Source organism: Typopeltis vanoorti, chromosome 13, assembly GCF_054136105.1.
Source record: "Typopeltis vanoorti isolate ZY-2024b chromosome 13, IOZ_Tvanoo_1.0, whole genome shotgun sequence".
Lineage (NCBI taxonomy): Eukaryota > Metazoa > Arthropoda > Arachnida > Uropygi > Thelyphonidae > Typopeltis > Typopeltis vanoorti.
Window position 1 is genome coordinate 38,847,492 of NC_143561.1, and position 24,071 is coordinate 38,871,562.

General features: G+C 36.2%; 1 protein-coding gene across 4 annotated transcripts; it reads right to left on the bottom strand.

The window, feature by feature from the left end:
* Positions 1-251: 251 nt before the first annotated feature.
* Positions 252-22,936, bottom strand: LOC150100064 (solute carrier family 52, riboflavin transporter, member 3-B-like). 4 transcript variants are annotated; one of them, XM_090402926.1, is made up of 6 exons: positions 22,802-22,936; positions 17,071-17,355; positions 16,450-16,935; positions 2,376-2,582; positions 1,203-1,433; positions 252-835 (listed from the first exon to the last, which is right to left on the bottom strand). In XM_090402926.1, exons 2-6 carry the CDS (start codon positions 17,314-17,316, stop codon positions 632-634), a joined length of 1,374 nt encoding a protein of 457 aa, XP_090259052.1. In that variant the 5' UTR covers positions 17,317-17,355; positions 22,802-22,936; the 3' UTR covers positions 252-631. The 4 variants fall into 4 exon arrangements, with proteins under 4 accessions (XP_090259052.1, XP_090259051.1, XP_090259055.1 ...); XM_090402925.1 differs by lacking the exon at positions 22,802-22,936 and adding an exon at positions 21,152-21,218; XM_090402929.1 differs by lacking the exon at positions 22,802-22,936 and adding an exon at positions 21,152-21,205 and having other exon boundaries at positions 17,071-17,379.
* Between the last annotated feature and the right edge of the window lie 1,135 nt (positions 22,937-24,071).

The window sequence follows — 24,071 nt, forward strand, 5'->3', positions numbered from 1 at the left end:
TCAACAGCCGCTGAGACCCGTGGGACCATCTTATGATTCAGATATAATATCAAATACTAAATTAAGCAAGCTCTTTTGATTCTTTAAAAATAAGATTTATTTAGGGAGCAATAAAAAAAAAGGAACTAAATTCAATTGCCTGCGTTTTTTTTTTTAAAAAACTTATTCTATTTGCATATGTTATTATTATTATTATTATTATTATTATTATTATTATTATTATTATTATTATTATTTCACAAGGACACAGATTACAAGACTGTACATTTACGTTTTAATACACTTTTGATTACAAGAATCCCTGTTAACAAATCTCTTCACATTCAGGTCAGAAGATTTTAATTTGTATTTTTGTCCCAAATCCCAAAGTAACATTCACTTTTAGGAAAAGCCTTACGTCTTGACTCTGTAAAATCTTACTTTAATTAATTAATTCTTTGAGAGCATTCAGATGTTTTCCATTGTCTCGCGATGCCATCTTTGTTTTCTTTCTTTTTTTTTTTTTCACGGATAAACTGTTTATTCTTTATCATCCAGTAGTTCATTTCCTATCACAGCTCTTCGTGTGAGGCGACCACACATGTGTTCCTGATAATTATCTCATTCGTGTGAAACTGCACTAAGTCGATATTTATCCAGAGCAGGGATCGTAGGCATGAAATATATGGGCATAATTCACCGAAAAGAACATTGTCACAGCTCCAATGATGGATCCTATTTGAGTGACGACACCACACCAAAAGAGCGCTTTCTGGCCCCCTTCTCTCCTAAGTATCGTTGCAAGCGATGCTTTAGCATAAGTTATTAGTCCGACGAAAGCCACCCAGGCTATCACCTGTGAGGGAAAAATAAATAAATAAAAGGTCAATGCACGGTATATTTCAATAGTAGAAGCATAATAGAATATATATTTAAATTTTATGCGACTGATGTAAAATTACGTCTACTGCTGCCATCTTGTGACAACAAAATTATTCCTAACACGAGATACAAATTAATAATTAATGGCAAAGACATGTTTAGAAAATATTACTACACGTTTTTTTTAATTTTTTACTTTCTTGTTAAATATCAGATTTTAAAATAGTAATTTTATCGAGTGATGTTTATATATGACACAAAATGCAGCTGTATTCCTTCTCCCCTTTCCATCATCTCTTGTCAGCAACAGCATTAACAGATAACTTTCGATGTATACTCACCACGAGAACAGCTCCCCACGTGTCACGAGCAAGGGGTGGATCTGGGCTCATTATCGCAGTCGTTAAAATATAAGCTGCCCATCCGGCGCCGGCAAAGGTGAATCCCAAAATAGTAGACACTTTTTCGGCAGACACAAACATTGCAATAAAACACGCTATGGGGTTAGCCATCGTAGATAAGGTGGTGGCGAAATGATAGGCTGTGTTTCCGTAAGGCAGAGCAGAGTACGTCTGAGGAATAAAAACATGAGAACATTTGTAATCCAGAAAATAGAAATTCTAATATATATATATATATATATATATTTTTTTTTAATAAATAAAATATTCGAGTATTTAGTTAATACACCGGGTTTTTTTAATATTTTACGTTAATGTACGTTTTTTCCTTTAAGTAATGATATCGTTTTTGAGTACATTAATTAATTTAAAAAATTTCAAGTAGTTCTTATAATCCTACGATTAATTTTTTCATGACATTCCTATCAATCAAGTTATCGTAAATATGAGTAATTTAAGCGCAGACAGGAAAACCTTTTTTTTTTACATTAATCCCCCCCCCCCCCTCAAAAACAGGGTATCATCAGAACTTTTAGGAACAGAGTAACAGAGGAAAGCTTCGAAATATGAAGTTATATTTAAAAATATAGGTATCATTGCCTCTGGTTGTTATGGACTATGACTGCAGTATCATGGATGAAGAACATTGCACCTGATTATATAATTTTACAGATTATAGCTTCTTCAAGGAACAGAAAAAGCAATCACATATGTGTATCCTGTGCGCTGAACGTTAATAAATCTTGAATGATGGATAAAAAATAAGTTAAATTCTGAATTATTCATTGCAGGAGTAAAAACTCCTGTTTCTTACTTGAAGAAGTACTTAATTACCTGAGTGTGTGTGTGGGGGGGGGGGGGGGGGAATTAAGTACAGAATTCTGAACCAACGTGGTGGATAATCTGTTATCTTATGGGGAAATACTCTTCTCTAAGAATATAGGGATACTGCTGACGTCTCATCTTTCCTCAAGATTTATAAATTGCTCATCCCACCTCCATCCCTCACACACACACACACACACACACACACACACACACACACACACACACACACACACCACTGTGCGACGTAGGTGCGAATTCAAATTGCGTAGTAATAATAATACTCACCTGTATAGACGGCAATACACCATTGCTGAGAGTGCATGCGAAGGCTTGAACTATCAGCAGGACGACGATGGGACAAGAAAATTTGGCGTTCTGGTTCGCAAGGGAATACGAATAGCGCCACATTCCTGCGGGGTGTTTGTCAGGTGGGGGTGTTGTTGGATCAGCACGATGACTTTTGTCATTCAGTTTAGAAATTTCCGTAAGCTTCTGCAAGAGGGAAAAAAAGACGAAACGTTATATATATATATATATATATATATATATGTGTGTGTGTGTGTGTGTGTGTGCAACACACACACACACATAAAATGCAAACACAAATCATACAGGAGAATTCCTACTTGGTAACTGAAAACAAAGTGGATCTCCCCCCCCCCCCCCCATGAAAGAATAGTTTCTGAGCTATAGAAGGACTCGTGTCTGTCTGAAATAAAATAATATCATTCGATTGCTTAGAATGACTTGGAAATTTCCATATCTATATTCAGTAAAAAATCTGCCGGGGAAAAAAAAAAAAAAAGAGGACTGTACAACTAAAGATAATCCAAGCTGAATATCTACAAAAAAAAAAAAAAAAAAAAAATCCGAGTCATTGCCGCAGCATATTAGAATGCCGAACACTCGGGAGCTCGCAGCGGTAATTTTGCAGCGTAGATCGCAGTATATCTGAGAGATACATTCATTACTAGTATGTGCTAAAATGCAAGAAAACATAAAGAAAAACACTGCAAATATAATACATGATGGTACAAATTAAGTGAATATTGAATCCAACATTACTTCATATCCGAATATAGAAACTACAAGAGTTTCATGCCGAATATATAGAAACTAAAAGTTTCGGCGGATGCAAGCATAAGCAGCCTTCTGGGCAACTCGTAGTAAAGGTGGATCAAGTTCCAGATCACTTTTCTTAGTATTTTCCATAAATATAAAGCACATCTTCTAGAGGACACGTATGATAAAAATAAACCTTTGGCTCTCTATTTCAGTAATACATGATGGTTTATTTATTTTCAGTTACAATCTAGAAATTATTGATAGAAAGAAATATGAAGAATAAAAATTTTCGTTACAAAATAACGCAAACATCGATAATGAAAGAAAATAAAACTAAACAAATGCATTTAACAAAATGCATTTGTTTAACAAAATAAAATGTAATTAATCAGAATCTTCAATAGTTGGATTTACAAAACTGTCATAACAGTCATCGCAAACAATATTGCTAGGCTGAAAGCATAAATACTTTTTATAATGCTTGCAAAAATATTTTGATAAGAGACTCGTTTTGGATGCACAGCACATAAAACATCTTTTTCTTTTTCTGTTTGTCGAGGGAGCCGTATCTATGTCGTCATTAGAATTTTCTTCAAATTGTGTCTGAAATTGATGAAGTTTCAGGTGTAAAGGCCTATTCACACCTGTAGAGATTTCTGAACGCCTTTTTATTTGTTCTGACTAACCGCATTACGAGATTTCTGATAAATATTCTGCGCCGTATTTTTACATTGTTGTCCAGCATATGAATAATCTGAGCATTTATTCCTACAATATTCAAAATTGTGTAGAATATAACCATAGGCCATCTTCTGGTGTTCATGGCTACATTATATGCAGCAATCATTTTGTCCACAATGCCAACTCCTGTCTTAGTTTGATTGTAATATTCTATTATATCAGGCTTTTGGGAATCTAAAATCACGGTGTTATCAAAGTGCATACTTGAAACTAAAATTACGTTTTTCCCCTTTTTTTGGTATATGAAATACAAGTGTGTGCAATCTGCATTAAAAGCAAATATGTTGGATTTTTTGGACCTATTTTTAAGGAGACACCAATTCAGGTGGTAGTTGGGAGGTTTATTCTTACGAACGGTACCTACATATGAAAGTCGCTTCTTTTTCAAGTCAGGATAAGATTTATATCAGTGAACCAATTATCGGCTGTGATGTTACGTCCTGAAGAGTAAGTGGGTTCTGCAAGTCTCTTGATTACATCTACTGGTTTATTACTAATCAAGTAAGGCCCTTTGGGCTGCTTACCTGCATATATTTCAAGATTTCCTGTGTAAAATAATTTCGAATCGACTATAGCAAAATTTTTATTCGGTATTTACAGTTCTTTATTGGAATATATTGTCTAAACTCACTTTTGCCTCTAAACCTAGGTAACGTTTCGTCTATTGTTACATTCTGTCCCATAGAGTAGCATAATTTACAATTTTCTACAAATAGTGAGAAAATGTCTCTCACAGCTGCTAATTTGTCAATTTTCAGGCGTTCTAAGCGGGTAAGTTTATCATCAAACCTGATACAATTGTGAATAAATCTAAATCTCCATAAAGACATCGTAATGCAATCCCACTACAGATGGTAGTGGGATTGCACTTTTTAGTGCAATCCCACTACCATCTGTAGCCCATAAATCCTGCAAATTTAGCCGATCATTGCGATGTAAACCAGCTAGATATAAGAGGCCTAAAAATGTTTTGAATTCTGTTCTGTCTATTCGTTTAGCATCTCTTTCTCGTGAATACCGGTTCGAAATAGAATCGATGTATTTATTTGTATATAATAAGATTAGATCTAAAATATCACCTGTCATAAAGCAATTCCAAGTTTCAAGTTCTTGAAATATACTTCGCATTTTTTGCGTTTGGCCGAACTAATGGAAGCTGACGCAAAATATTCTGCGGCTGTCTTCTAATTTGTTTTCTTATTGGATTTTCCTCCATTTTGATGCTTTATCCTTTCCAAGAAAATACTCTTCATTCGTGTTTAATTCATCTTCACTTTCTTCACTAGAAATATCTTGTTCTGTATCCGAATCTTCTGAACGAACTTTCGCATAATCATCATCTTCTAAATCACTTTTACTTCCGCGTTCGAATCTGTCATTCTCATCATCGGACTCCAGTAACATTCGCCGAATCTCTTCAACGTCTGATGGATTATCCAATTGATATACACGTATTTTCCCAGCCATTTTCAGCGGTAAATAAAACAACTAAACCAATGCTATACTGACGTCGGAGCTCGCGGTATCTCTCAGATACAATTTACTGTCAAAACCTTTACAAAAAAACGTGTTCAGCCAAACTGATAGCAAATAAAAAAAAAATAATAATAAAAACAGTGTGGAATATCACTCGTAACATCACGCGCAGCTAGTCATGACCTTTAACCTATACAATAAAATATCTATGTCAATTAGCAAGTATCTGCCGGGACCTCCGCAGGTCAAATATCACAAATCTTTGCATAACACGTGTTAACATGTTCATTGCCAATCAAGCGATATCGCGTGACGCGAGTGCTCACCAAACGGCCGATCACGCGTTATCGCGTGGACGTCGCTAACTAAATGCAAAAATAAAAAAAATTTGGCCACCACACGAAATTCCAATTTTCAGCTTGGCAATGGAAGTGTTAAACCAAGCCGACAGCAACAAAAGTGCGAAATAGCACTCGTAATATACTCACGCGCAGCTACTCATGACCTTCAACCTATACAATAGATAGGTTGAAGGTCATGAGTAGAATATTCATGTTAACAATTAGCATGTATCTGTCAGATCAGATGCGAGCGCACATGAGCTATATAGTACGAAAATGAATTTTGAAAATATAATTATATATTTATATAATTTATAGGAATTATACATTTCTTATGCGTTCATCATAAGGAAATTCGTTGAACTCAAGTTTAAAAAAAATAAAAAGAAGTAAAGAACATTTACATCGTTCTTATTGGCTTATATTGGCCAAATTGGAATCTGCGTTCTCGAAATGTGTCAACGAGGTCTCAAACAACAGCATTTCTGCGATATTGTTCGGTTTGTGACGCGATCTGTTAACACTATGAGATCCTTCTCCATAGAATTTGTTTTCGTTTTATCCACATAAAAAAGTGCGAATAATTAAATAACAATTACGAAACATATGCATTTTTTTAAATTATTCAAATAAAAAAATATAATATTCATATAGCCGAAGCAATAATAGGCCTTAAAATATAAAAATCTTGAAGATCATCATCCCAGTTGGAGATTAAGAAAAATTCTCAGATGCTGGGAGAATGATGAGAATTATCTGGAACATAAAATATATATTAAAATTAGAAAAGTTTTAATGCTTTCAAAGGAACATGAAAACGAAATTTTAAACCGCATGTAATGGGACGCCGATAGAGCCTATACAAAATGAATGAATAAGTGGGGAATGGAAATGAGTGATTGAAATTATAGTGCTGGAAATAAAGAAAAAAAATTCGACTTGGGACAATTTTAAGGGTTCTAAATATTGGTAACATGTCTAAGGGTGTCGCCTTCCACAGTATGTGCACTACTCTTTTTGTCTTTACCTTTTTAGCGCCATTGTGACAAGATCAAAGAGATGCAGTGTCACTTGCGGTTAAAAACAAACCTCTCTCTCCAAAAATCCAAACTGCATTTAAAGAAAACTAAAAAAAATTAAAACTTTTCTTCTACATGCACTTCTTCAAATATTCGAGGCATAAATACCAGCCTAACTGATGCACATTATCGCCAGCAGATATCAAAATCCAGTGTCCTCTTTTTTTTTTTTGACTGAATATCAAATTAGTGCCAAAACCACCGTCCATCAACTGTCCAAACATCTACATTCTGTACGATTTCTTTTGCTACAAGGGTGATATCTGTGCTTCTGTGCTATCAGATATTCCTTGACAGAGAATGCCTAAACTTAAATTTCCTCTTTTTGACATTTCCTATCTTCAGATTTCGTCGCCTCGTTAAGTATCATTCGTTTGTTTTTTCTGTATTGCTCCCGCAATTCTGAAAATCATTCTGACGTTTTTGACTTCTTATCCTCGACGTGTGATTTCCCACAATCCAACTGTCCCAGTAGTAAAGTCATTTTCATTAGTAACTTTAACGTCCACAATTCCAACTGTATACCTTTTTATTCCATGTTGAGGTATTTGCTATAAAGATCTATTCTATAAGGATCTATTCATAACCAGTTATCTTTTAGGGGAGTGATCTCTGTTCTTGGTAATTCAAATCATATTGTTGAAGTACCAAAAGTTATGAATTTATGACAGAGCATCCGCTAGAGATGACACGGGGGGGGGGGAGATCTCACGGACTTTTCCTTCTCCTTTCCACTCTCCAGATCAGGATACTACTTGTGATCTTGCTACATAAATTATTCACTTTACATTGAGGGGGGGGGCTCATTCCCCACTCTGCTCAAAATTCCCGCCTGGTAGCAGCCATAGTTTTCCAAGAAGTAGCGAAAAAAAACATCATATCTTAAATGGCTCGAGTCAAAAACTCCAGTTTTATTCACAGTTTACATTGATGCCCACAATGGAAAACAGTCAATAACAGGACTAAGTCTGACTTTGAAACAGCTCACTCAGAAAACTAAATCTTCCTACATCAGTAGTAGTCGTGCTTTCTGGGACTGTCAGGCTGTTGTGCGCAATTTTTCTCTCTCTCTCTAACCCTCTCCCCCCCCACCTCAACCCACGATGGCAGTATTAACATCGTATAAGCTGACCCCTTGGCATCGTTATTCTCATCCACAGCTGATCTCCTCGCCTACATCACTCTTCTCAGAACACGTGCTGTGAAAAGGCTTGGAGAAGTTAAGCGGTTGCACTTGGCATTTCCAAGGCGGATTTGGCGAGGATCTCTTAGCAGATTGTCATCTTATGGCTTTCGATACTCCTTTGTAATTGCACTGTTAGTTTTCTTTCGAGTCGTTCACTGCATGTAACGTTGGCGAGTGTTCTCTCTTCAGATTTTCTGCAAATGCAAATATTCCTCAGGATTCTGGTATTTCACCCACCATCTTCCTCATATACCGTAAACGAACTCTTCTTACGGACCCGAAACCCTATCCACAGTTTTGTCGATAATAGCAGTGTCTATTCCTCTTACTCATACTACAACTCCTTTTAATGCTCAAATATCTCCAACTTGAAGGTCATCTACAATCAGTGCCTTAAATTCTGATCTGTATACCATCCTTCAGTGGGTGCTGACAATCTAGTCAAAACAGAACTCATCTCTTCTCCCCCTTATAATGCCTAATTGCAGTCAAGACCAGATCTCTTCTCAGACTGACTCTTCCTGTCCCTTCGTGGCATAATCACATCGCTTTTACAGCATCCTCACTTTTCAAGAGCCTTGGCATCCTTTTTCGCTCAAGACATTTCTTATCATCTGTCCAAATACTAACTATAAATCCCAAATCTGCCCAACAGCGGAATATTGTCCTCGCATTTAGGGTGATGTACCTGAGACTTCTCTAAAAATTCTTGATGTCGTCCAGAAGAAGGCAATTTGACTAATTTACGAATCCGATCCTCTCTCTCTCACACTCTCTTTAACCACTGTCTCGAAGATGGTCATTCTGCTTTGTGTCTATTCTGAAGATATTTCTATGTGCGCTATTCAACAGAACTGCCATCCATCATATCTTTCCATTTCTGTTGAAGTTATAACAACACAAGCACCAGCTACCCAACGTCTTTGCAGCTGAATTGTTGACTCACCAAGCCTACTACTCCATTCATCTTTCATTCCATCAATGCCCCAATATAAGGTCCCTAGTGCAACCAAGAAATACACAGGAAACTAACACTAAGACAACAGAGAATGCTCTGAAAGGTGAACAGACATTTTAACCATCTTATGTGAAAATAATCAACTGAGTGCACAATTGGAGGTTTTCAGGTTAGCCTTAGGATACTAGGCAAAAATACTGCACAGTGTATGGAAGGATAACCGCTCATAAGCCAAACACCAATCATGGCAAATACAATATAACCGTCTGTGATAGAATAGACGAATATGACTGTGGTGGATACCCGGATAATGTGTTATGCCTCATCCAAAGTGCGGTTTGGTGGGTTAGGTCTGAAGATGTCTCTCCTGACACGGACTTGCATCTTTCCTTCTTCTAATGCCTGCAAAGACGCTAATAGCTGTGCAACACTTGTGGATGATGCAGTGGCAGTTTAACGAAGCATACCTATGTCTCCTTGAGCACTACAGTGCGCAGTGTGAGTATCGCAGATGTCATTGCCACAATGGTCGTGCTGAAGAAAGAATGGTCCCAAATACTGACTCGTATTGCAAACCGGTGCAGAGTATAAGGTGGAAGGTGTTTTTAGGATCAAAGAAACGGCTTGTAAAATATTGAAGGCGTGTGCGACGTCGATTCCTCTGAACTATAGTGCTGTAACAATGCATGGTATATTTTATTCCTCCGAAACATTTCCATCAACACAATTGTCGTGAATGCTATTTGGTCATTGCAACTAGTTTAAAGGAAAAAACGTGAGAATCGAAGAACATGATCATTTAGTCACTAGATGGCAGCACGAAACAGTCTTCTCTGAATCCCCCCGAAACTTATATTGTACTTCAGTCTTGGAATAATTGTGTTTAGAATAATGACGAGGCTAATCGCACGCTTTTAGCGATAAGCCGTTTGAACTCTTTACTCGATAAAAGGGATAATCCTAATGTTCGAAGTGCAAGAGATAGCATGTTTTGTTTTAAATCATAGTTAATCTTATTTTATATAAAGGTTTAATTGTATCTGCAATAATTAAAGAAAGAGAGAGAGAGAGAGAATACAGCCTGGCATAATGCACGGAATTGGACCCCAAGTCTTTTTAACCAAATGTTGTGACCGAGCTGCGGAGGCTGCTCTCTCTCTCTCTCTCTCTCTCTCACACACACACACACACACACACACACACACACACACACACACACACACACACACACACACACACACACACACACACACACGGAGCAGAGGTTAACGACAAATCCAACGTGACGAAAAGAAAATGGTTCATGCTGAGTAATCGTTATAGTGGAGCTTAAACTGCAAAAACGAAAATGAGTACGAATCTTGCTTCAGTTTTTTTTTTTTTTTTTTAATCGGATTGGACAATCCTGGGTCTGGTGACATCCCAGTGAATGCTATGAACAGGGCTGCAACAACCTGCATTGGCGTGCAGTACCATCGACAGGGTGTAGCATAGAGGCAGCCTGCTGCTTAATAAGGGTGCTCGTTCAGCCATATTGTGGTAGGCGCCGTCGCTACGCTAACAATTCCTGTTAGCATAGCAAATGCAGAAAGAAGAAAACTGATTAAAAACTGATTTAAACTGATTAAAAATTATTTGCGAGCAGCAATAACCCAAGAAAGATTGGTTGGTCTAGCAACTATATCGATAGAGGCGGACATAGCTTATAATTTAAATTTAGCAGAGCTTATAATTTTATAGTGCGATTTCCCCGTAGAACAAACATTTAATTAATATTATTATGTAATTGTTTCGCGTTAATGTTTTTCTTGTAAGAAAAACAAAATAGCAATTGGAGATTTTCTTATATTTTCGTCTTATAATCCATCAGGAGTGATATTTAATTGTTTGTCTCAGGGCGACGGCCCTGTTGGCGTGTACCTCAGAACATAACCAACTTAGCTAATTAAAACTGTTAACAATAGTGAAGGCAACACGCGAGTTTGCCTTTGAAAATTCATTTCGAGTTTGCCTTTGAAAATTCATTTCGAGTTAGTCCTTGAATTATCGCTCATGACATACGTCCGAATCCTAAAAACGCTTTGTACTTGTATCGCACAGCACTTTTGTAAGTTTTCTAGCAGGTATTCAGTTTGATTTTCGGTACGTTTTATTTCATTTGTCCTATAAAGCACAAAGTGAACTTGTATTTCACAATAACTTGTATTTATATGCTGTTATAGCAGCATATAAGCTGCTGTAATGATTAGAATAGAATTCAGTATTTGTTTTTTAGAAAGATTTTAACGATTTTTAACTTTTAAAGTCTGTTGCGATGTGGCGTTTATAATCTGCAGAATTAATTCTTCTTCTTCTTCTTTTTCTGTTTTTTTTTTTTTTTAAAGAAAATGCTTTGACCTCTTTTTCATCCCCATCGTTCTCGATACACCTTCTAGTCACCGTAAATGTTTTTTCAGACTATATCCCCTCTTCCTGCATTGCCCTTCCTCGGTAAAATGTGACATCATGTAAGGTAGCCTCTCATTTCAAAGTATCGAGTGATTTAAAAGCAGGTTAATCGAATTCATTATGATATGTATAACCGAATCGTATGTAGTTATAGATCGTGATAAACAACAACAACAAAAAAAAAGCGCCTCTAAGAAAAAACCCCATCGCTGGAAGCTCCAGTGGATCCAATGAAGTTGGCAGGAGGCAAATTCTTTCTTGTAGCAACGTTCAACCCATGCTTGAAAACATCATATGATGTAAGAAAAAGAATCGAGTTTCAGAGAACACGAATGAGGTCTGCATGGCCATCCCACCATTTTCTTTATATCATACTTAGAACCGGTTCTTAATCGTCGTCTACTATTTATCTGTTCTGTTCACTTGACTAGTAGGTTGTTTTTGTAATCCTGTTCGTTACAAAGGAATTTTTGTAGCACAGTGTACACCAGGGATATGCGAACACAGATTAGATAAACTTAGAATCGGAGCTTCGTGGCGCAATCTGTAATGACGATGTCCTTTATTCGAAAAGAACCGGTTCGAATCCCGTTCAAGACATGATGAAGTATTGTAAGACTTTTCAAGAGAAGGGAAGTTAACGATTTCATACAGGAGTGGCGGTGTTTTTTTTTTTTTCATCGCAGAAGCTTAATTTTTATCCCGCAAAACAGAGAAATCAGTTCCAATAATACACGCAACTGACAAACAGCAAATTATGTAGCATTAATTAGGCTTCTATGAAGCCGATTTGGTTGGCTGTAACAGGTCATAGGCGTACAGCTGAGATTTTTAATCTGAGAACTTCCTCTAGACGCCAAGCCATTTCAGGCCTCCAGTAACGGTATGAGAATTTCATGTACATCTATGCTATAGTGGGATTTGAATCCCCCCACAGCCTGTTGATTTTTGTTATTGTTAGCGTACAGGAGTATCCAGGATATCAATATTGGCATTTGGATTCGATATAAGGTATTTGTCAAAAATCAGAAGCCTGTTAGTTGCAAATTGGAGGCCCATTGCATACGCATCTACTGAGTCCGCTAAGACATTAACTTGTGATATCATACTGTACACGAACATAATGAAGGTGAATGTGTTGATCGAATTATTATTATTATTACGATACAGAAAAATATAAATATTGTTCTGGCCAAAATATTTGGATCGTCGGAAGCCGTTTAAAGAAGTAATATGAATTTCTTTGAACCTGACAGTCTTATTATCATCCAATCTACTTTTAGCTATGTGTGGAAATTCAACTGAACCCCTCTTATAAATATTCAGATTAAAGTTTATTCTCCAGAAAGATCTACGGAAATGGCGATTTGTATTGAAGAGCATGGTTTAAATGTAAAATAAATAAAAAAATTCTCTTTGTACAAATAAATTTAGTCATGTGAAACACGTACAAGTTATATTCATGATGAGAATTTTTTTTTTTTTTGATATACTTGGTGAAAAATATTTTAAAGTAAATACGAGGGATAAGTTATCACCATTCGTGACTCGTGACCAAGGATTCAAAACATGGTTATTGTTAATATGTGCATGTTGATGAAGACAAATTCAGTCGGATTTGGCTAAAAAAATGAAGGATGTTTAAACAAGGGTCGAAGACATGTCTACAAGCGACAATTCAACCAGTTTGGACCTTAACCGTTTTTAACTCTGTTTAGGGTATTCCAAGATAATCAAACTAAAATGCTTAAAAAAAAGCAGTCCAAGTATTCAGGAAATGGGAGGTCAGCTTCGATTTAGAAGCAGCTACTTGGCTGAGGTTTAATTATTGTGAATTCAAATTATCCTCTGAAGGCAAGCAGCATAATAGCAGTAACAACAATACCACTAATTATTTAAAATGTCAATAAAATAGCTGCTTTCCATTTTCGTAAACCTTTTGCTTCCGATATTTAGCTATTTTTTACGGGCGATTTGTTTTATGAGATTTTTTTTTATTAAAAAGATTTAGTTCTTATTTCTTTATAAAAGTCGGATAAGTTCATTATTTTTAGTTACCCAAGGGCAGTTTATTTATTTATTTATATATTCTTTCCCTCTCTGTTCCTCGTCTGTTTGCAAGCTTGTGAAAAGTTTGGTATTTCGGAAGAAATTTGTAATGAGGACGAGATTACTCTTTGGTTATCAGTGACGTAACTCTGAAGGATGCATGCCATGCTTCACGTAAGTGGATGGACTAATTGGGTAAGGTCTAAGTAGAAATAAAGAACAAAAAAATGAGCTTTTGAGATTTCTTTGGTCATGTTGAGATTCTTGCGAGTTCCATTATAAAGACCACAGTGTTCTAAGAAAAGATTTTATGAGTTTACTGGTTTCGTGTACCTTTACGTACACTTTTTCTGGAGATTTTGTTAGATATCAGTTAAACGACAATGGACTTTTATTGTATCCAAGCTGGAATGGAATCAACTGAACTTCTCAAAAATGGACGCATGATGACATAAGTGCGAACAATGGCTAGACTTGATACAAACGATGTCTTGGTCTTTATTGCATCGAGGAAGTGTTGTCAGAAAAGTCAAGCTTCCTTGAATTTTCTGACAAAGCAGTTATAATCTACATACGGCTTTTCTGTTTTCTGCCATACTTTCCACATTGGCGTGTCCAAAGAAATTGGACACGCCAGTTTCTTTGGACCTTCTTGTTTATCCTACATAACATATGCCGCATGAACAGTGGATTTAATAGACATATGATATATTTTTTAAGAGGGTGCATCAAGTAGTTTAGCAGGAAGTAAAAATCTTAGATTTTGCATAGTGGGATGAAAGCTATTTTTATGTCATATCGTTGAAGTATTTCAGAAAGTTTATCCGTTACATGTTGGATATAAGGAAGGGTCTCATCTGTGTATTCGTAATTATTTGTTGTTGTGTGTGTGTGTGTGGGGGGGGGGGTTGATGATAGGATCTTGTTTATCGTCGTGTACCTATTCAATTTAAAAATAGGGTGCCGCTGAGATATTCAAGTTCTTGATTCTTCTCTGTGTGTTGCTAGAGATGTTTTTATGCTCTGTCTCTCTTAGCGTTTTAATTATTTCTGTTTTTTTTTTTTTTTTTTTTTTTTTTAACGGGGTGGCGGTGGTGAGACGAAGCATGGAGATATTTCCAGTGTAGGTAGGTTTTGGGATACTGAATTTGTGCTTTTCGGAGACCTCCAAGAGTATGCTAAAAATTGTAGAGTCCTGTCGTTTTGCAAGTTCGAGTGAAATGTATGCGTGAATGCAGGCCATTCAAGGGTGGGTGAATTCTTTCAGCTGTTCACTGAACTTGGCTAGATGAATATATCATCCGTATAACGTAACCTAATTTTACGTTTATGAAGTAGTTTTTATGACTTTTTTTTTTTTTTTTTTTCACATGATTTCGTAAATGAATTGTCCGGAAGTGAAGAGATAAATGAGCCCATCGCAAGATCTTGTTTTTGTTCATAGTAATTTTCTTTGAACTGGAAGAACGTGTTTATTGTGCAATGGTCGAACAGCTGGCGGTGTCCCGTAGAAAAGGATTTTGAAGCAGTTCTAAAGTTTCTTCTCTAGGGGCATTTATGCAAATCTGTACAAATCTGGAAAGATTCGCATATCCGTACGTGCCACTCCCGATTGTCTAAATTGTGAATGTGAAAACGAAGAGAAAACACTAATCCGGATTAGCATATCATATAACCAACCTGTAGTATGGCAGAAAACAGAAATGGTACTTAGACCACAACTGTTTTGTCAGAAAATTCAGCGAAGCTTGGGAAGTACTATGCGAAACACTTACTCAGTGTAATAAAAACCAGGATATTGTCTTACTCTGTAGACCTTACACCAAATCTGGCCATCGTTCATCGAGACTCTCACGCGCACTGGCCTGGATATGATGTTTTGAAATGCGATAGTTCCAGTAAAGGTCTCATCTGTAAAACTATCCTGAAGAAGTGTAAAAAATAAGAAAAGGTACACGAAACTAGTACAGAAGTGCGAAACTAATAAAGAGTTATTAAAAGTTATCTTAGAATTGTATGGTCTTTAACTGGAACTCGCAAGAGAAGGACAAAAATGCTGCCGCCTGTGGAGGGATGAATGTATCTAACTAATCGCGCATTACGCTAACTAATCCTGCAAGACCGGCTAACTTGGCTATAGCTGAGGAAGATCCTTAAGCTCCTCATGTCACCAACGGGAATCGAACCTAGAACACTCCTTCTCTAGGCATATGGTTGCAAAGCGCATAGTCACTAGGCTAACCGCGCGGCGCTACAAAATAAGCAAATTAAATTTATTGCCGAGGATACTACAACCCTGTTTGGCAGAGTGGACTTTAATTCATTGTCAATTTGCTTGCCATCGTGCAGTGTATTCTTATTGGTATGATGGGACGATCTACCGTATCTCGTCAAAGGAATTACTACAGAAGAGCAAATGTTAAAATTTTATTGATTGATTGATCTGGTTGCATGAAATAAATTCTACTTCAATTTTTTTTTTCTTTGACTGTCAACTTATCTCCTGCAGGTTACTTTATTGATAGTATAAGATAGTAGCTTATCTTATCGATAATTAATGCTTGCCAAGATCCCCTGCCAGTGAGTAGTCAGAAAAGTATTGATTAATGTATTTGTTAACAGTTGTTGTCCATAAACTCGTTTTCCTTATTTTAGTAACAGTAAATTATTTCATCATTAATCTTCGCTAAATGTTTAAGTCCAAGAGAATAACTAACTTAAAGTATGGCTAATTTGTTCTTGGGCTTGCACGAGAGATAATATCATAGTGAATTTTAGTTTTTCGTTAGAAATACACCTTCTGCGAAAAGAGTTGGATCTTGTAAGGTTTTTCGGCAAAAGTAATCGCAGATTAGTTAAAAGCTCAAATGAAAGCATACACGGAAGATTCACAATCTTACCCCCCCCCCCCCTCTCTCTGGATTAACAGCAGAACGTGCATATTGCACTGAGCATCAAGGGGAAAGCATGAATACATCCTTTCTTCTTATTAAATAAACGATAAATGCAAGCTTACCGTTCGTCCGTCCTCAACTTCAGACCTGACCTGTGGCAACACGTTTAACAGTACGAACGCTATCCAACTGAGCACCATCATAACACAAAGGAAACCGAAGAAACCTTCTATAGGAAATCTAGGATCCGGTGTAACTAACTGACTCGTAGAGTTCTGATCGTTTGTGCTGCGATTTGTGCTAATGTTCCTGCACTCGGGACTTCCTCCTACCCCTTGGATTATTGCCATGATGCTCGGAAGCAAGCCGCTCATACCTTCTCCTATCAGGTACGAGATAACATACTTTTCTTTGAAGTTCGCCATGAAAGGAAGATACAAAACCGAAGTAGTGCAGTCCACAAAAGCGAGACTGAAGGTAAGGCTCAACAGGGCTGTGCTGTGCTCGTGTCCCATTATCCAGGAGGTCTGATCCCAGAACAGAGTCAGCAGAAGCGTGGATACGGTGCCAACAGCAAGAGTCAAGTGGATCGTTGGTCGTTCCAGCACCTACCAAACAAATGGACAGAATACGTTATCACAAGGTGTATATTCATATGTAGCTTAGACCAATTAAGTAAACTGCATTGAAAGGATCGCATTATTGCCGATCTACAGCGAGAAGGGAATAAAAATACCACTTACCTTCTGAGACCACACCCATCTTAAAACACTGTATATCACTGGGCCGATGTTCGCTACCTGGCTGATGACCACGATGTACGATGCCAAATTCCACCCTTCTGGTAGTTCCTGCACGAGAATGGGCAGTTCTACCCACAGGCCATTTAATTCAATCCAAGAACTAATTCCTAAGAAGATTATCAAAACGTCAACAAGCACATTACGGTTCAAGGCCTTTATTTTGGAGTTTTGCTTCGTCGTTTCCATCGTAGATCACTGCACGTCTTGTGAAAGATGTAAACCAGCCTACGATTAAAGAGAAAAGAAAGCCTGAATCGTCACATAAAGAATCACACAGACACATTGGAAATGGTTCTCAGATAACCAAATGAATACGAGTATTATTCGATAAGCAGCAAATATCACAGATGCTATAAGATAAGATATAAAGCTTTACTGATAAGACTGCTCGGTTGGCATCGGCAACTGGTTAACTTTTATAAAAAAAAACATTTCACGTTATTTATTCCAAATTGAGCACTGAATATTGGGTTGTTTACTCCAGAAGAGTTCTTGAAATTCGTTTTTTTTTTTAAATTTTTTACTTTCGCCTTTTTTACTAATTTTCGCAAGACAATGAATATTCATCAGTAAATATATGCGCAATAATGCAAGAAATTCAAAAGTGGTCGTATGTGCTCCGATCTGTCAGCAGTTCACGATGCAATCTGCTTTATATAAATATGAGTAAGCACTTGATCGTAAACTGTACCTAAAGGAAATAACTCTGTTTATTATTTTATGGAACTAAAAACAACAACAACAACAACAACAACAACAACAAAAAACCCTTTCTATTGAAGTCTAAGACCGCCTTCGTTAAAGTTGAAAAAGACTTAGAAACAGCCTCTTGTTTTTAGTTTAATATTTCATAGACCGGATTCGAAGAGCTGATGAACATGTAAGAATGAGTTACACGTTCTCTACAGCTGGGTTTGGCCATGGGATGCATAAAAAAAATATTTTTTTATTGATTTTCTTTAGAAATTCTTGGGGATTGACAACAGCGATTCACAGTAGAAACTGTTATCTGATGGCCTTTTTTCGTATTCGAGAGAGAGCCATAATATGGCGTAAAGTATTCTTTCTGTTAGTTAGAATTTGTAGTAGCAGCAGCCAACAGCTCCTGAAATGACAAACCTGAGAATTTATGGGAAGTCGGAGTAAAGGGAGTTGATGGGTTTATTAGTTTTGGGAAGTTAAGTAATAAAAGTAATGTAAATAGTAGATAAGAAGGGGAGCTTACCTGTAGTCTCTTTACTGTCGACACTTTTTTTTTCTTTTTTTTTTTTTTCGTTTTGTTTTGAGACATCAGCAGGCAGTCTGTAGATAAGATACTTAGACGCGTATTGTATCAAAGACATAATAGGCACTTACTCGAGTAGGTCAGATAAAAATGAACGGAGTCAAGATTAAAAACTCACGAATGCTTTTGAAACATCAAATCGCTAAACGAAAACAACGAATGAAAATTTCAAACAAAGAATAAGTTCAAAGATTAAAACTAATGCAGCAGTAAGATATGCTTACTTAATATTAGAAATCAGTTGTAAAAAAAAAAAGCAACACGCAATTTTAAACAAAAAAAGAAGTTGAAAAACTTATCAGTAGTTTAGGTAGTAAAATGGATGGATACTTCGAGGAATCTTGGAAATAAAAGGGATAGGATCATCGTCTTTTTATCTTGAAAATCTTGTCTGTGCATTATTTTGTTTGAGTTTTCCGTCGAAAAATTCGCTAGGTTTGTATTAATTAAAAACGGTTTAGCATGACGACGGCACTTTAGCTCGTTGTTCGTTATCGTGAGTGCTGTTATCACATACTGAGATCACTCCTGATCGGACATTAATCGCGAAACTTGTGAACTCGAGCTGTATGATTCACCTACTTTTTTTTTTTTGGTTTGTTTTCCACTACTTTTTTTTTTCTTACGAAAAAAAAAAAAAGTTTGACCGAGGAAGAAAGTTTGAATAGGAGAGATTTTTAAGAATATGCATGTATCTATATGGTTTCTTTTATAGCTGTGAATTAACAGAAATGCGGGATCCTTTGCGATTTGAATGTTTTATGTATTTTTTTTTTTTTTTCAAATTAAAATACACTACATTGCAAAAATTATTCAGACATTCCCATTTTTCTTGCTTAAGAGTTATTAACATTTCTGTAATATTGATTCCTTGTAACTAGTTTGGCAAGGGATAAAGGCAAAGAAATGCAAACTGAATGAAAATCGTTAAAATCTTTTAAAATCTGTAATTATGTGCAGAGCTGCAAATGGAAGCGTAATAGAAAGTTAACTGACGTAGCAAATTTCTATTCTAGCAAATTTAGCACAATCAGGACATTTGAGATCAGAGATTAATGTCTCTAAAAGATAGAAACATGATGATAATGAAAAGGAAGTTACAAGACAGTCAGGAAGACTATATAAGCTGACTCAAAGGGGACAAGAGAGAGAGAGAGAGAGAGAGAGATGAGTATCAATAATGTGTAATGTCATACTACAAGGACTATGGCGACATGATTTGAGACAAGGGGGGAGGGGAGGAATGCAAGGGTTGTATTGAATAGCACAGAGTCCCAATCTGAATCTTCCAGAATATCTTTAGGAAGAGTTAGAAGTTCGTGAAGATGAGACCAATACGTCCAACTTCAGTACACGAACTGATTCAATTTTTTCCAGAAATGGGACAATTTGTCCAGAAATTGCGACTATAAATGGATAAAAGGTCTATGGTTGTGAAGTTTATCAAACAGTCACGCTGCCATATATGCTTTTCCAATATAATGTATATTAATAATTAAACCATGTTAAGTATTACGACTTCTTCATTTATATGAATAGTGATAAAGGTGCGATCATGGACAATTATTGATGACGTCAGCGATCATCGCCACGAAGGCATTCTCCTTGGCTTTGAAAATAGGCAGACTGATACAATATTTTAATCTCATTTCGCCCTTTAATGTGTCAGGCCTATCACTACCAAGTAACTTTGCTTCGTATTAATTATATTAATACGTTTAATTTATACAATACACTACAATTAAATACAGTTAATACAATTAATTAATCTAATTAATTGTATACGGACCAGCAGGAGAAAAAAAGAAAGAAAAACTTTCAAATATTCCTTCTCTACGATACTGTACAGCAATGTCCCAGGATTATAGGGATCAACATAGGAAGCTCATGAATGCAGAAAAGAGTACAATCCCAGCGGCTGCAATAACAGCCCCAAGCTTTAATGAATCATTAACGCGCTTCTAGAAATTGCTAAGCATACTTACCTAGAATTTCCTGCACACTTTACAGGAATATTATCATATATAATATGAGGTACAGTATATTTAAAAGATCGCCACCAATGTAAAAAAAAAAAAAATAATAATAATAATAAAAATAAATAAATAAAATGAAAAAAAAAAAAAACAACCCTAACCTGGTAGCTTTGAAAATGCAGTTTTTCTTATAAGCAAATATACATCATCCTATCTTAATTTTATATATACATATATAGCAAAAATTTTCCTAATGATTTTATGCGAAATTGTTGTAATATTTATTCCCTTTAAAAATTATGTCGGAAAAACACGGTGGCATATAACTGTAGTGATGTAGTGAAGCAGACAAATTCAGTTTTTGTAACGAAAATAAAGAAAGTTAAAAAAGAGTAATATTATATATGCATATCAATAGATGTCGCTACCATCACGCCATTGTCATCGTAATGTACGTACATATTTTGAAATATCTGCTATAGGAGAGATAACCTATAGCAGATTTACTATTTTTGTGCTGTTCGTAATAATTTTTAATATTTTTTTTTATTGAACCGACCGAATTGATTTATTATTACGAGTATTATTTTTAGTCTATTGGAACGTGACGCCAATTTGCGTATCCTAAATATGCCAACACTGTAGCATAATTATATATTTTTAAACACGTAAATTCGTAACTTGCTTTAGCGTTCTATGGCAGCATTAACACTTTTAAATTGTGAAACAGACGAATAATGCTACTAAACTAAACACTTACTAAAAGTTTTTATCTTGCAAGACGAATTCAGCATTCACAGTTTTTCCCGTAATCGAGTGAAAATTAGCAGTCTTGCTGTGTACAGGTTTGTGATTACCCAACTGTTATCCCGTAGCTGTATAAGGAACTTGATCGCTGCCGGTATTGTAATCACTTGTCGTTCCGGGTTCCGGGATGTTATTATTATTATTTTATTTTATTTTATTTTTTTGTTAAGTTATATGAAAACAGAATACTCAGTTCTCTTCGTTTTATTACGTATTTTGAAATTTAATCCTGGTCTTGAGTTTCGGCAAAACACAATTATTTTAAGATAAAATATTTTTATTAATTCATGCATTTTAAATGTCGAAATATTAACATCCTGAATAGATCTGTGTTTCCTGACCATAAGACTGACAAATGATAAGAAATTTCAGCTCATTGTTATTAATTTGGAACTAATAATTCATCGCGATAGAAGAATTTATGATAAAAACAATGGCATAGATTGAATAGCAGAATATGCTATCATATCGCGTAACAGGCTTTCATTTTCTCGTTATGGCAAGTATTTGTTCTGACTCATCTATTTCGCGATATTTCTGCCCAATACATTCTCAAGGAGACCAATGGATCCCTGCATTTGAAAATGTTTCTTAAGTTCACTGTAATAACAAAACAGCAATGTTGGCGATTTCTTTCTGCCTGGCAGTAGCTTTTTTTTCTTTCTTTTTTCTTTTTTACTGCTGGAAACGTAATATCTTTTGTGTGGGTGGGTGTGAGAATGCGCGAGCATTCTCACGTAGTTCAATATGATAATAGACAGTGCGTCAATGTGATTTTGAATAGGGTATGATAGTTGGCACGGAATGTGTTTATGTAATTATCGGGGAGGCATCCTTCCCTTCTTTCATGGGTTTTCACTTTTCACACACACACAAAGTGCATGTGGATAGTAACAACACTGGTTAAGCAACTATTAAATATTCAAAAAATGGTCTTACGGCCGGAGATAATTCGTTAATGTCAGAGGCTTTAAAGAAAGATTTTAAAGAGAATGGACCTCGACCATCCAAATTGCAGAGCAGTACAACAGTGGTCTGTCAAGTATCATATCAGCCAATCCGGGATCTTATGTCTAAACTTCAAGGTCAGGATATGCGATAGTAGCATGAGTCAGTTGGAAAAATAAAACAAATTAAGTTTAACGTTTACTGAGGAGGGAAAATTAGCCTGAAAATGAACTCCACTTACAGAGGAGGTCTTTCCAACTACTAACCTCATTTCGTATCGTGGGTTCTTACCAGAAATTATGGTTTTACCTCTGCAAAGCAAACAAACTAGCCGGTGAACACACACACACACACACACTAGTAGTTCGTGTCTCTAGTTTTCATATTACTGAAAAAATTGCAGCAGTTACTCCAGTTAAGTAGAGGATTCAATACAACGATAATCGTCAAAATTGTTGGAGGATTAGGACAAGAATAATATTGTCGTCCTAATCACTGAGATCATCCATTTCATTATCATGGAAGACCATATTCTTTCCTTAGAAGGTACGTCTCCTGATGTAGATTGGAGCTTTCCGGTGCGTAAAGAACCTCTCTGTTCACAAAATGGCACAAAAACCGAGAACAATCAACATAAATTACTATTATTACTTACCTTAAAAACTTCTTTTTAGTTTAAAACTGCAATGATTGTTTTCCTTTTAATAATAACAACCTGCGCACTTAAATGAGCACTGTGTATTGTTGATAATGCGCTTAGAGCAATCAGAATATGCTTAGCATGGATCCGTTCAAACAATGTTTTGACACCGTTATTCACAAAATCAATTTTATTGTTTGCCAAGTTGTATTAGCGATAGTTGTGCGTATTGTGTAGCCTGAACAAGCACTCCATTAGGAATTTGAAAAATATTTACAAGAATGAAACGGTCAAGGTACATCCACTCAATGAATACAAGGACGCTGTAGCACGCGAAATAATAGAGACATTTTCCACTAGATAACGAACTTTATCTTTATGGGATTCCACGATTTGTGTACCTGAACGTTAACACAAATAATGAAGAACGTGTGTGTCATAGGGTTATGACGCTGATTTTAGTTACGGATATAAGTATACAATACGAAAAAGTGACTATATGCGTACTTGAGTGAAAGATTATAAGAATACAGAAAGAAATTACGGCGAGAACATGCAACTTAAAGATTTACCGGGGAAAAAAAAAACGGATAAAATTGCATAATATTCACTTATAAAAATAATTTAAGGCTTAATATCGAGGGTTTCTTCTAGTTTAAGCAGAGCGACCTGTTTTATATGGGAGTTTATTAGTTGTGCTCGTGTGGCTTCTCTTGCTTCGGAGATATATTTGCGTGATGGACTTAAGATTACATCTGATACATGAAATCCTACAGTCCTTGTTTGCTCAGCAAGCTCTGCAAGACGCCGAAATCAAAACTCGAAGTGTTCCACAAAAGTTTTATTTTATTTTATTTCTTTCTTATTATTATAATGGGAAAGCTTTACAAAGATAGCTTTATAGTAAACCTTTTCCAGCTTTTTAATCGACTATGAAATTAAAAGAGCCTCCGTAGCTCAGTCGGTATAGACGAAGCCTTTCGGTCGGAAAGACCTGGGTTCGATTCCCGTCCATGACGTGAGGAACCTTTATCTGGTCTCTTTCAACTAAAGGTGAGTTAGCCAATCTCATACGGAAGGTAGAGAGTTTTTCCACCTGGAAACTCGGGTTTTTCGTCCCCCCCCCCCAGAGCAGGCAAACCTGTCTGGGGGGGGGGTTATTCTCGATACGGTAACGATTTCGAATCTTAATAGGCCATGCCTAATACGAACGTAACAGGCCACTAGGCCTAATATACGTAAGAGGAGAAAGGAGGATGAAATTAAAAAATCATAGTTGATTAAA

Coding starts and splice junctions, on each gene's coding strand:
- LOC150100064 (XM_090402926.1), bottom strand. CDS start 17,316: ATGGAAACGACGAAGCAAAACTCCAAAATAAAGGCCTTGAACCGTAAT. Junction 16,936..17,070: donor GATGGGTGTGGTCTCAGAAG/GTAAGTGGTATT, acceptor TTTGTTTGGTAG/GTGCTGGAACGACCAACGAT. Junction 2,583..16,449: donor AAGTTGAGGACGGACGAACG/GTAAGCTTGCAT, acceptor TCCCTCTTGCAG/AAGCTTACGGAAATTTCTAA.